This window comes from Corvus hawaiiensis, chromosome 3 (assembly GCF_020740725.1).
Source record: "Corvus hawaiiensis isolate bCorHaw1 chromosome 3, bCorHaw1.pri.cur, whole genome shotgun sequence".
Taxonomy (NCBI): domain Eukaryota; kingdom Metazoa; phylum Chordata; class Aves; order Passeriformes; family Corvidae; genus Corvus; species Corvus hawaiiensis.
Genome location: NC_063215.1, coordinates 42,546,446 through 42,560,840, shown reverse-complemented (window position 1 = coordinate 42,560,840; position 14,395 = coordinate 42,546,446). Strand labels below are relative to the sequence as shown.

The 14,395-nt window shown below is 38.6% G+C and overlaps 1 protein-coding gene across 6 annotated transcripts in view; it reads left to right on the top strand.

Annotated features, from left to right (window-relative positions):
* USP45 (ubiquitin specific peptidase 45) overlaps nucleotides 1-14,395 on the top strand; it is a 52,812-nt gene that overhangs the window by 7,777 nt on the left and 30,640 nt on the right. For all 6 annotated transcript variants that reach the window (XM_048299511.1, XM_048299510.1, XM_048299509.1 and 3 more), the window contains exons 2-6: nucleotides 455-564; nucleotides 2,661-2,830; nucleotides 4,318-4,421; nucleotides 4,807-4,907; nucleotides 13,411-13,556. In XM_048299511.1, coding sequence (XP_048155468.1) covers nucleotides 465-564; nucleotides 2,661-2,830; nucleotides 4,318-4,421; nucleotides 4,807-4,907; nucleotides 13,411-13,556 — 621 coding nt within the window. In that variant the 5' untranslated portion in view covers nucleotides 455-464. The remainder of the gene's footprint in view (nucleotides 1-454; nucleotides 565-2,660; nucleotides 2,831-4,317; nucleotides 4,422-4,806; nucleotides 4,908-13,410; nucleotides 13,557-14,395) is intronic.

Below are 14,395 nucleotides of genomic sequence, written 5' to 3'. Positions count from 1 at the left end.
GAAATTGCTCAAAAACTTTTAGGGAATGTGCCAAGGGTAAATGATGACTGAAACCTTTCATAAGGGATATATATTAAGGAAGAGAAACATTTATTTTGATGAAGTTTTTCTGGTATGTTATGGTTGTAGCTCTGTAATAACTTACTTTGCAATAGCATTATGAAGAAAATCTTGATCTCTCAAATATTTAACATCACTGCTTAGAAGTGAGTGTGTCCCCTTTTCCTACAGATACAATTCATCATGTTCTGTAACTGATCTAGTGACATTCCTAAGACTTCCTTCCTGACACGTTCATACTCCTTGTTACATAGTAGCTGACATTAGACCAAGTCTAAAACTGCGTTCGCCAGGTTCGAATGTGTGGTTTGATCTTGTGCTTTCAAACTTGCTACATTCGATGAAACATTTCAATAGCAATAACAATAAAGCCACCTCTGTTTGTCTTTCCTAGTAAGCAACAGATGCGGGTGAAAGATCCATCAAGAACCAACCCTGAGAAGCCAAAGAGAAGCAAAAGGCCTAACAGGCCACAGGATGAGGACTCTTCAGATGATATTTCAGGTAAGTACATTAGGTGATGTTTGTCCTGAGGTTGAGGATTAATAACTTCCATGTTGACTGATGAAAACCACAAATCATGGTACCATGAAATACTTTCCTTGCTTGAATTTATAACAGAAATATCCCCAGTCAAGTGTTTATGACATGATCAGCTGTTACGCTGCATGACTGCTCTGAAGGGCTGGAGAGTTGGTTGATCTTCGATGACAACCTCTTCAAAGCAGAATGGTCCTTTCCTCTCCATGTAAGGTCAAGCACGTGTGGCAAGAGGCTTCTTGGCTGAACAGGGAGCTTCCAGCTTAGCGCAGAGGGGAAAAAGAAGGGCAGAGAGGGTGGAGACAGGTTTGGGCTGCCCTTGCAGAGGTCTGGAGTGTGCAGGATTAGGGATTAGGTAAAGCAGCTTCAGTTAGATTTGGATCTGATGAGGGATGTGAAGAGTAAGATGAGCCTGTATGGATACAGTGACAGTAAAATGAAGACTAGGGTGAGTGCAAACCTCCTGTGTGAGGGGGCAGGGGTCCTAGGGACACAGGAGGAAGAGGCTGAGGAACTCAATTCTTCCTTTGCTTCTGTCTTCACATGTAAGCTCTGCACTAGATCCTCTTTGGCTCCTGACCTTAATGGGATACTTTGGGATAGAAATATTGTCCAGAGTAGAAGATTGAGAGCTGTTAAACAGGCTGGATGTGCACGAGTCCATGGGGTCAGATGGGATGCATCTGAAGTTGCTGAGAAAACTGGTTGGCGTCATTGTGAGGCTATGCTCTGCCATCTAGTCATGGCAGCAAAGTGAGGAGAGCAGTTGATATGCAGGATAGGTCTGCCATTCAGAGTGACTTAGACTGGCTGGAGAAATGGGCTAGCAGAAACTTCTCAGTGTTCAACAACGGCAAGTGGAGAGTTTGGCACCTGGGCATAACCACATGCAATTACAGGGTGGGAATTAATGGCTTGAAAGTAGCTTTGCAGAAAAGGTCCTGGGGGTCCTCATGCACACGCTGAATAAAACCGAGCTGTGCTGTTTGTGCCTGCTATAGGCAGGATTGTATCAATGAGAGTGCAGGGCAGGTGGGGGATTCTTTCCATGTTTTCCGCATTTGTGGGACTTCATTGGAAGAACTGTGTCCGGTTGTGGGCTCCCTCGTCCAAGAAAGGCTGACTTGTCAGAGTGAGGCCAATGGTTCACCCCCTCCACGTTTTTAAGGAGATTGAGAACATGCTGTGGGATGAGGGGCTGAAGCAAATGTCTTTGTTTAGCCAAAGGAGTGAAAGTGTAATTTCTTTCATTGACTGCCTGATGGTAGTTACAGAGAAGGCAGAACCAGATTCTTTTAGGAGGTCCACAATGAGAGGACTATAGGCAACAGACCAAATTTAGAGCATGGAAAATTTGACTAGGTGTGAGGAAATTTATTTTATTTTCACTCTGAGGGTGGTCAGACAGAAATCTGATTTTCCAGGGAGTTGGTGAAATCTCAGTCCTTGAAGATAGTCAACACTCAGCTGCACAAAGCTATGAGCAAACAGATCTAAATTAGTAGTTGGGACTACTTTAGATGAGGGCTCGGACAAAATGGCCTTCAGAGGTTATGTCAAACCTAGGTTATTCTGTGACTTAGTGGAATTTGTGCAAAAAAATATGACAGAGAAGAATGGTTGATATTCACATTCAGAATGAGCAGTTGTAGTAGGGATGCATGGGTATTTGAAAATCTTTTTTTATGGGTTGAAAAGAGGTCAAAAGCCTGTGTTATGTGCAAAAATAGATTTATGTATTATTTTATTGTCAAAAAAAGGGGAAATTAGTTTTGTACAAAAGTAATCCTTGTACTTTTGTACAAAGTAGTTTATCTGGTTTTAAGAGGTGGCATTTATTGACTTGAAAAGAATTTCCATTATGGAAAGACTGAAAAAGATTCCTTCATAAAATTCAGTATGTGAGGAGCAGCTGGCTGATCTTTCCTACTTTAATTCTGTGCTGATTTTTTTTCCTAATACTGAATTCGTTGAAGATTATGGTCTTTCAGCGTACATGTGCTGCCTTTCATAGCTATTATTTTTGATGGATGAAAGTGAGTCTGTGTTATTTTCTGTAGGCTTAACCTGCCAGCACGTGAGCCAAGCAGTGGATGTGCATCATGTGAAGAGAGCGGTGGCTCAGAGCGTGTGGTCAATCTGTGCGGAATGCCTGAAGGAGAGGCGCATGAGCGATGGTGAACCCGTGGCGCCTTCAGACATCTGGCTGTGTCTCAAATGTGGCTCTCAGGTACACAAGTGCACTCACTTTGCAGAGGTGGAGTTTCTAAAGGATACAACTGTTGTGGATCCTTGTCTGTTTGGCATCTCATTACCTCCAGAGGAACAGTGTGACATAAGTGCTTAGTTGTGAGAGTCCATGCTTCAGCTTCCTCAGGAAGTGGGATGTGACCTTATGTTCTTGTCTCATTTTTGGCAGAGTTTAGGGTTAGCTTTATGTGTCACGGTGAGGTGTGGCATGATTAGTAAGTGACAGTCCTGCCTTTTCTCTGTTCTTATCTGCATCCTGTTGCCACTTAGAGAGAATTGGCTCTGGGAACTATGTGGCTGCAAAATGCATCCGTTCAGCTGGCTCCTCTGCAGAAGTTCCCACAAATAGGAATGAATGAATGAAAAACCAAACGTGTATTGCTGAATGAGCTTGTGCTGTGGACACTCAGTTGCTAGATTTGATTGAAACCAGGGAGAAAGGACTGTGCTGGAGTGAGAATGCTGCTTCTGTGGCATTAGACTGGATCAGTTATAATGTCAAATCATGGCCTCAGAGTTTAAAATGGTAGGTCCTGACCCCAACGGCTTGCACAGGTTTCTGCCCTGGGAGTGAAGTAAAGATTGATACAGCAAAATTCAGTTTATGGTCATTGTCAGGCTTGATTCAGCCAATAGTTGCCTGAACAAAACATTTCACAATTTTCTTGGAATTTCAGTTGGTTTTACTATAGTAAGGACAGAAGCCAGCTCCTACCAGTATAATATGAACATACTTGATTGTGCAAAGAAACGTGCTATTCACAGGGTTCGGAAGATAGTTAACTAGATCTGAGGAGGACTCATATATCTTGTTTGAAAAATTCTAGTTAAGGAGGGCTTTTAAAAGGAGTTAATTCTGTCTGCTTCTTCATGCTGTTAAAAGCTTCTAAAATTCGTGCCTCATTCAGAGCCAGTCCTGAATCTAAGTCCCACTCTGTTAATACTTGAACAATTGCAAATGCTTTCTCTTGAAATTGCTGTTACAGAAATGGTGTGTTCGGAGCAGCTTTGTAGTACAAAGCACTTTATGTACTTTTTTCATTTGCTGTCTGGAATGCATTTGACATTCTTGAGCAGTGAGAGTTACCTATGCTGTCCTTTTTCTTGGTATTCTGTGGACTAAATATGCCATGTAGTTGTTTCATTCACAATTACTAGAGAATTCTTGCTTTTGTGAATGGTATAAATTTTTGTCTATTCGTATTTATTCAATACTTATCCAAAAGCTAGGAATTATTTCTATTCACTTAGAACAAACTTAATAAATCTCTATATTTTTAATTGATTTTTTCAAGTAGAGAAGATGAGAACGTTAACTCCTCTCAATCATTAAGAATGCTAAACGAACAGGGCAGAATAGCTTCTTGTCTAATTTTGAAAAGTGGAGTTTTTGTAATTTATTTACTAATAACATAGTCTTTTCCTTCCCTTTTCCCACCCTTACTGGGTTGATGTTTCCATTTTTAGGGATGTAGTAAGAATTCGGAAGGCCAGCATTCTCTGAAACACTTCCAAACTGCACGCACAGAACCTCACTGCATCGTTATCAACCTAAGCACATGGATCATATGGTAAGAATCAGTCTGCAGGTGTTTGTGTGTGCTTGTATGTAAGGACTTCACATGACTTAAAGTAGTTTCTTCTCATGATAAAGACTGATTATGACAGATAAAATTAATACTTTCTGTAGAGGAAGGGCAGGCTTTCTGGAGACAAAATACGTTGGTCCATTGCGTTCTCTGAAATTATTTAAATCTGTAAGGACCACAGTGAATTGGGACTGATCTATAGAAGAGCGTATAAGAAATGAAGGAATTCAATTCTATTCCAATTTTTAGCGTGAAAAATTGAAACTGAGAGCTTAAGTAATTAGTGTGAGGTTGTTGGCAAATTTGCCAAAGCTGAGATGTGCATGCGGATAGCCCTGGATTCCAGTTTGTCTCTTCTTTTGTTTAGGTGTTATGAATGTGATGAAGAGCTGTCAACACATTGCAACAAAAAGGTTCTGGCTCAGATAGTTGACTTCCTTCAAAAACATGGTGCCAGGGCTGAACCAAGTAAGTTTGCACAAACAATTTTATCTGGAGATACCTGTAATGTACTGTCTCTAAAAATAAGCACTTCAGATTTTGAGTCCCATTAAAAATACAATTGAAAAATTATGTACAATGTGACCATAATGTAATTTATAATTGCAGAGCTACTTGGGGAAGTAATGCCTGTCAAAACATAATGTCACTTTTTTTCTCCAGTATGATTACATTTTAAAAATATTTTGGGCACTGTAGGACAGCGTTTCCAAATTTTGTCTTTAACAAAGAAAATTTACCATAGAAGAGTTGTTACCTTAAATAAGGCCATATAAATTAATGCATAAAAATATATCAAAGTGTACACTATACATTCACTATAAATAAATTTAATTTTATTGGTATGGATGTATCACAACTTAAATTTTTCAGATTTAAATTTGTTCTCCACAGTTAGCTAGATTTGTTTAAATGGATTTTCTAGTACTCTGTTGTTGGATGTAATGTCCCTTTCTGCTATTCAGTTTTAATTGATAAAATGTTCATTTCTATTAAAATAAGATAGTATTAAATTATTTTCTTGTATTAGGAGCCTAATATACCTTTTCAATATATGTGATAGTTGATAGAACTTTGTATGTCTGGCCTTCAGCTGTCTACTCTTGATAATGTCAACTTTATTCATCCCTACTGTAATGCACTTGGCAGCATTTCTGGCTTGTGACTCAGAGAGTGCATTGAATTCCAGATTTGCTTCTCAAAAACCACCTTGAGTAAATCAACTGGTTAGAAGTAAGAAAGGAGAAGGGTTGCCTTACTGAATGACACTAAGTATTCTTCTAGCTGCATGTGCATAAATCCTACTGGTTTTAAGAGGCATTATGTATTTTTTGAGGGATGAAGATGAAGGACTACTTAGAAATACGATATTTTGATGTAGTCACAGGTTGTATGTTAAATTATTTGATTTTAATAAATTGATATATTGCTACCTTTTGCATCTTTTTTCTTGGAGCAGTTAAAATACAGCATGTGATTTCACTTTTGTTCACAGCTTTAGTTCCAAATTTATGTGTAATAAATGGGTGTTGCAGCTTTCTTGCAGATGAAAATGCTCTGGTGTTTTTTCAGATAATGTAATGAAAACAATTTTATTCCATTACTGTACTGAGTGAGTGATACAACTTTCTGAGTGATACAACTCTGTGCCTCATGGCTTAGATTCTTAATTCGTGAAACTTCAAAACATCTAAAGCTTTCAAATTATGAAGTTTAGACGTATTCTGTGAAATGTCTTAAAGTAAGCAACTAAAATTCCAAACTAACTCAGGAACAGTAAGTGTATTATAGCAGAGCAGGGTGGCATATGTATATGTTTCTGCTGTATATGCATTTGTGTTTAATTTTGATACTCAGTTTTGAAAACACATATATTTCATGTAAGTGTTTGCTGATATAACTGGGAACTTTGCTGTAACTGGAACCAAAATTATATATATTTTTTTGTTTAGGGCTTAGACATAGCCTTGCAGGGTGCCTGCCTTGGCAGCAAGAGGTCTGAACATGCCAGGGTTGCTCCTGCAGGGCAGTCACGTCTCCTGCTCCATTCTGGGAAAGGGTTGAGGCTCAAGTGCAGGCTTGGATTCATGCATAAAGTGTGTGTGTGTACTTCCAGTGATGTTTTAAAGGTGGAAGTCTGTGACCCTTTCTACTCTGTCTGTGTTGAGCAGTTTGGATTGCATCCCTGATAGCTCTGGAAACATGGGCCCAAAAATGATTTGTTGGGTTTTCCTAAGTCGCAAGGAAAAGACAGAAAAGCTCTTTGCCTGGGACAGTCTGTTGTTTTGGGCCAGGCTCCTTGCTGGAAGAGGCTGGAAAACAGCCGTGTGTTCATAAATGACTGGTGTGCATGACAGGGAACTCCTGACCAGAATCGGCACTCCTGGTTCATTTTGATAAATGACAGACTTGGTACTTCCCCTACAGAAATCTATCTAAGGTTCTTTTCTTTTCATTAGACTACCTTTAGGGATTCTAAAAAAATAAAACCTGAAATTGAAATGAAATTCATGCTGTTGTCCAGAACACAAAAGTACAAGATGTATAGCTGTTAAAATTCACTCTGCTTTTGTTTTGGTTTAATTTTTTTCAGTGTAGCATTTTATTTCATGTTCCATTGATATTTTCAGTGTAACTGTCATTCTTTAAATTATTAGTTGGTGTAATTTTTAAAATTTATTTTGTATATTCACCCCTTAAAAACATAAGCTAATTTATAAAAAAAGGAAAAATAACTTGTGAGAAACAAGTAGTGTAAAACTGACAGTTAATTCATATTTCTCACTTAAAAATCAATCTTGTGCTTTTTTCCCCACTGCTTTTCCATTTCTTTCTAAAAAAGCAGTCAAAGTGAAGACAGTTCTCATGGCAGAATGTGGCACTGTAACAACAATTCATCTTAGGTCTGGATTTCTTTCTGTTGTAACAACTGGTTGGCATGGTGCATCATTAAAATTCAAATAGCATTGTGTAGAAATTTCTGTAGAAATGCAGTATGAACATGGATTAAGTAGCAAGTGAGGGCTGCTAGGATTTTTTTTTTCAGTTCTCAGAAGTGCAGGATTCATTTAAAGATAAAATGATCAGTTGAAACATGTGAGGGAGGGTTATATAGATTTCCTAATTAATGCATCTTGGAAAATAAACAAAAGCAAAATGCTTGTCATTTGGTACTAATGTGGTGGAATAGTGTGGCAGCAGGATCCCTGCTTTTCACTCGGCCTCTCATAAAGATTCAACTTCAGCTGTAAAAATGTGCAAATTACATTACTACTACATGACTGACTTTTGTAATTACATTAAGCGATTGAGATAAATCCCAGTGCTGGGTTCCCAAAAGAATGCTTGCAGCTGTGTGATTTTCACATCTGATCCTATGGTTTGTTGTACCCAGCAATGCCTGCTCTTTTCTTTTTTTTCCCCCTTTTTTTTAGAGGAGTCTGTTTGGTTAAGAGGTCATGTTGGGCACAAGCTGGAAGAAAAAAGCAAGATTGCTTTCTAGGGTGTACCACCCAGAAATTTGTTTTGTGGAGAAGGTTAGCAGGCCACGATGATTTCCACAGAAAGGCAGGTGCAGTATTGTCTGTGTGGCACACTTGTGAGCTTCACATGGACATAATGCACATGTAGTACACAGGAACCATGCTGAGACATTGCAATCTGTGTGTCTGCTCATTTACTGGAGACAACAAATTGTTTTGCAGTCTTAAAAGTGAATCTGATGTGTATTTTCCTTTACAAAAGCCAAATTATGTGTCAGTGGAAACATAAGATTGCATACTTTTTATAGAGCAGTTAATTAAATTGATTTGTGTGGCAATAGAATGGGAAGGAAGAAGATATATTCTCGAATTTTGTAGTTAAATTTATTGTTGGGAAGGGGCAAGGAGAGAAATGAGATTTTGCTAGTAAGTTCAGCTGCCCGGATTTGCCAATAAGTGAAAGTTAGAAACTTGTTTTTTATTTTGATGGCTATAACTGATGTATAAAAATAGATATAATTTTACAGTACAAGTGAGAGTTACTGACTTGTATGGAAAAACAGGTAGTGTGATGAATAACTTTTCAGGTTTGCATTCTGCTGTGGATATTATCAGTTGACAAAAGATCATATTGAAAAAAATGGTATTCTTTCTTAAGTGACTTTTACTACATGTAGTTTGGAGTCATAGAAGACCATTCTATCTACTTAAAATTCACTAGCAAAATAAAACAGATTATGTTGTTTCTCTGAATCTTCTGAATCTGAAATACACTTTGGCAAAATGACATTTCTGTTATTGGTCAGAAATTTCTTTCAAATTTGCTTTTTTTTTTAGTAAGCTCCTTGCAAAGGAATGAAAACTGAATCATCAACAACAAAAAAAAATTTAAGCATTCTGTCATTTTTAACCATGGATTCTTACCTTTCCTGTCCACTTATTTACTTGTGAGGTGTAACACAAGTCATCTGAGCATCTGAGGGTCAAAAGCAGTCCTTGAACAGGTTGCTCTTTCACACTGTGCAGATGTCTTTTCTAGTTTATAACATTGTGGAAAGACTCAAAGAAATAAAATTACTGTTTATAATCTTTGATTTGCTAGGGTTGTAACACTGCAAGAGAAATTGGGCTTTTAAAATGTAAAGCTAGTGCCCATTTCAGAAGAAAACCAGGATGTTTTTCTAAGGGTTGGATTCTCATTGTTGTACAGTGTCAAAAAAAAAATCTAAATGTTTTAGATAAAAAAGGAGTGCCAGACAATTTAGTAGCATTTTGTAGAACAGCATGATGAGAACTTGGTAAAAGAAAGGCAGTCTATTAACCTTGCTTTTACTGTGAAGACCTTCAGCTGAAGTACCAGAGTTGTATTCAATAGAAAAGGCTTGACCTTGGAATAAAAGTGCGTATTCCTGGAGCCCTTATTTTTAATTAAAAAAAAGATGTGTTGAAAAGATGAGCAAAAGTGCTTACTCCCCTGGCTGAAAGAAAAATTTGATGTCATTTATCTTCTTGCTTACATACCATCTGCACCCCCAGACACAGCTCAGTTTCCGCAAAGGCGCTACAGAAGTCCGTGTGCACTGCAAATGTTTGAAATGCTGGTAAAACAAATTGATAGGGAACCCACAATAAGTTTTCTTTTGCAAGCAGATGTGTCGGCACCGTGTGTGTTTGTACACCTGGTCCAGTAAGTGGCTCTGCTTTGTGCAATGAATCGTTGTCCATGTTAACGTTGGGCTTAGGAATCTCAGTCACTACCCATGAGGCTGGTACTGAGCAGCTGTGGGACAAAGCAGTGTTCCCTGCCTCCCGAGAGCTTATGAGACAGGACCACAGGTGAGCAGAGCAGGCACAAGAAAAACTGAAGAGAAGAGCAGCAAGAAAAGGGTGCTTTGCAGGCAAGAGCTGTAGCAGAGGAGCAGTTTCTGCTGCCCTTCTTCCCAGGGCTCTGGTGGGAAGGGGGTTTCTACCATGGCGGAGAGCTGGGTGGTGTCAGGAAGCTTCACCAAGCATGAAGGCTGTGTCTCTGTACAAAAGCAGCTGTCTGAGAGCTGGAGGTGGATATCGTGGTGGGACCAGAGGCAGGCACTGACCTGGTGCCTATGGAGAGGTGGTCAGTAGGGTGTGATGATCTGGATGGAGAGCTGGGCAGTGGGTTTTGGCAGAGTGCTCAAGTAGGGTGTCTCTGTAGCCAGATACACTTTGTCAAAAGAAAAGAAGGTTCCGATGATCAAGGCACAACTTAAGTGAGAGTCTTCCTTTTATGGCTGGATTAGAAAGGTCACCTCTGCATGAAAACAGCAGAAAGAGTCTGACAGAGGGGCATGGTCTGAATGTGAGTCCAAGGCACAGTGGGGATGGACAGGTTTGCCTAGGGCCGATGTCCACACTACCTGAGAAAGGCAGAGAGCTTAAGGGTCACCATGTCAACTTTCTAAAAGATGAGTAAACTAATGACAGAAATCAGTCTGAATTTGATTACTTCTGTGCTTTTCACCTGCCTTGCTGTCATTAATGTTAACAAGGTCCTTTATAACAAATACTACTGCATGTGGATGGATGAGTTGGACTACATCTTTTATTCTGTTTGGCCAGGAGCTGAAGGTCCTTGTGGGCAGCAGCAGATGACAGCCATTTTGATGGAATCCTTCAGCTGGGATCCTTGTGTATATACTGGCTTAAAAGTCACTTTTCATACCCCAAAGCACGCCTGTTAAATTACAGGATTGCAAGACTGAAACGGCAAGGGTCCAGGAAACAGTTGTTCAGTGCAAATTCACTTTAAAAAATTACATATTAGCCTTTTGATTAATAACATGCTTGTAGCCTTGGGTTAATCTTGCAGAAGGACCCTCTAGCCCCAATCTGTAGAAGTATTAGCTATCACAGTCATTACCAGCATGTTCTATTAAGACTGACCAACTCTTCACATGTCAAGTAAACATTCAGCTTCAGGCCTGTCTGTCATTTATCACTGAGCCGGGGACACTGAACAGAGCTAAATTAAAAACTGCTGTCCCTCCTCTGGCTCTGTATATGTACTTAAACATATCTGTGTGTTATAAGCAAGGCAGCAGATAATGGTTGTAATGGCAAAGCAGCGCTATTCTGTCAGGACTTTTTCACAGATACAAAAACATAGTAAAATGTCATGTGGATTGTGCTTTTAAAATTATTTAAAAATCAAGAGGCAGTAATTAAAACCTTCTGAATGGAAGGAGGTTCCTAACTTTGATACCAACATCCAGGCATTTTTCTGATTTCCTCTACTTCTCCTTATCCCTATACTAATTATCCAGCTTTGTGGCAATCGGATGTCTGGTTCTCATTTATTGTGTTTTGTAACTGTGTATTCATCCAGCTCTTATCACAAAGCTGGATGCTTCGGCTTTGTTTTCCCTCCCTGAAATAATTTATATGTAAGGTTCAGCAAATGGAACCTTGCTACTTGTGTGAAGCTGCCATTTAACCATGAAGTGAAATGCTTTTATCGAGTTTGCCCTGCAGATATGGTCTGCTGTGGCAGTGCTGTCCATATTTGGTGGCTGTGCAAGGAGAGCCAGGTGGTGCTGCAAAGCATAGCACAGTGAAGCGTGGACAGATCTAGGTTTGACATTTGTCATCCTGTACTGCTAAAGGGAAGAGAAAAATCTGCTTTTCCATATGCTTATGCTTTAATTTTTGCCTGCAGTTTTGTCCAGATGGCCTTGTGAACATTGTTTACTTTAAGATGCTGCCCCAGATGTTTTTGAATGCCGATGGATAAATGCAACAACTGTGGTATACTAATACACAAATCATTTCCACAATTTTGGCCTTTTTTTCCCCTCTTTTTTTTTTTTTTTTAACCATCTCTTTTCCCCAGCACTACTCTGGATGGCCCACTTCTCTGAGGGGAAAACATCTCCAGTTATAATACTAAACTTCTGAGAGTGAGCAGTGCCTTTGAGTTGCAGATACTTGCAGCTCCCATTCCTATGCTGTGGTTTTCTGGAGCTCTGTGGGTGGACAAGCCTCAGACACTGTAGAATGTCCCTTCTAAGCATGCCAGTTAAAAGGTGTTGCTTCATGTAGCCCATAAAACAGTGACTGTTTCAGGGTATGAGCAGCTCATTTGTTGTTTGTTACATTCAAAAACACTTTGTCTGCTTTTTCAAGGAGAACTCGGTCTTTACTTTGTCCTTGTACTCTCTTAATTTTCCACCTGAGTGGAAAGGAGAGTAATTTAAAGCTGTGTAAGCACTGTTAACAAGAACATTCAAAAATATTTTTAAACAGCAAAGCACCTTTAACTCTGTTTCGAAAAACTCTGATACAATTTGGAAGAATAGTTGCACCTCGATGGCACTGTAGGGTGCAGGCAGACTGGGTCAGAAGCTTGTTGCCAGATACAACAGATATTTGAATGACTTCTTTTTTATTTAATTATTGTTTTTTCATTTTCCAAGGAAGAAGGTATTTAGGAGTGTACATAAAAGAACCTTTTGGTATGAGAATTTCATTAACGTAAATAGGTCTGTTAGTTATTTCTCAAGAACACTTTAATGAGACTTCAATGTGAAACTCATTAGAACAAATACATGAATTCATATGTCAAGACAGAGATTGTAGCATCATGGTTCTTGGCATCTATTAAGTCCATAACTCGTTTACATTGACGTGCATTGTTAATCAATATTTAAGACACTGCAGATGTCAGTAATGTTCACATTTAGTCCTGCAACCATGACAATATGAAAGTTGCTAGTAGAATTCAAGGCTAAATATTGTTATCTCAAGTCTTTCTATTACCTCTAGGCTACAAGTTAATGACTGTCTAACTTTGCTGCCCCTCATCTATTTAAATAATAAGGGAAAAAGGGAATTATGTGGATGTTATAGCATAGTTTTATCAATTTTTTGTTACTTGAAATTAAAACACTAGCATTGTATGTATGTGGGTTGCATTAGCAATTCCTCAGGCTGTGACAAAAGAAGGTGGGTTGAGGAGCGAATGTAGGGATAATGAATCTGCTTGGGCTGTTGACAAGGCAGTTGGAATGGAACACTATAGTTGATAAAGACTTGCAGCATTCAGTGGTAACTTTCGGCTACCTCCATTCAGATGCACCAAAAAGCGGCCTTTCAGTGGTGTTTCTAGTGTGTCTAATGAACATATAACTCAGCTGCCTATTGCTAATAAATGAACTCAGTTTATTTATTGCTTGTGTAATTGTGGAAGTTACAGTCTTATAGGACAGTATGATTACGATGGAAGGTTTTGTAGAATATATGTACTTGTTGAGGGCGTTTTTTTTGCCCCCCAGGGCTTTATCTGATGATGTCTGTTTTTTTGGTTTTTTGGTTTTTTTAAGACTGCATACAGGAGCTTAGAGTATTATCAAGGTATCTTTCCACGTATGTTAAAATTAATAAACATAGTCATGAAAAGACTCAATTCATTAAACTATGCAATTATGTGGTCATATTAATCTGTAATTTAATTATAGGTTCATCAAAAATCATACGTCTTCGTGAAGAAAACAGTGAAACAAGTGAAATACTGAAAGGAAAAAGCTCTGGTAATGGTGCATCAGTTCCAGTTAAAGGGATAAATAATTTAGGAAATACATGCTTTTTTAATGCTGTCATGCAGGTAAGATGGAAAGATCATACCACTTTATCTTAATGGATTTCAGAAATACTACATCTGTATAATATCTATGGGCTTCTGAAAAGGTTCTGAGTGTTAGGAGTCTTCGTTCTGCTTTCTAAAAGTCCTTTACAAATTCTTTTTACTCCTTGTTATCCAAGGAGTATTTCCTGTTATAATAAAAAAGAATTCCTGGATCAGTAGCATTTTGCACAGTAATGAGACAAGTGAAAATGCCAAGTGTTTTACACACTGCATATATGTGTGGGTTGTACTCTAGCATATGGTTTTATTTGAAGTTCAGCATTATCAGTCATGACTAATGCAGGGTATTTACCATACTGGTCATATAAATAGTGGTACTTTGTGCATAATGTAAATTTCTGCACTCTGCTTTGGGATGATTTTAAACCCCTACAATGGATGCAGTTATAAAATTACTTCTATTGATTATGAGGTTTTTTCTGACTAGAATAAGAGGAATGAGCTATACTAATATACATCTGTTGATGTTAAGTGTACAGCCAATCTAATGTCCTCAAAAAAAGCAGCAGCCTTAGCGGGTTTTATATTGCACCATTCTGTTGCTTGTCAGCTGAGCAGAGACATCTCTATGTCTGCAGACAGGAGTGAACAAGTGAAAGAAAACTGCTACGAAGGTGTTCTGCACCGGTACACTTTACCTTGTGTTTATGATGTTGATTACAAAACTCATCAAAGAGATACTAAAATTACAAATCGTTATCTGTCCATACTTAGGGCATCGTAGAAACCTAAGTGATCTGCAATCAGAGTTGACCAAAAATCAAGAAACAAAGCTGAGATATATTGAGTTGGTTTCA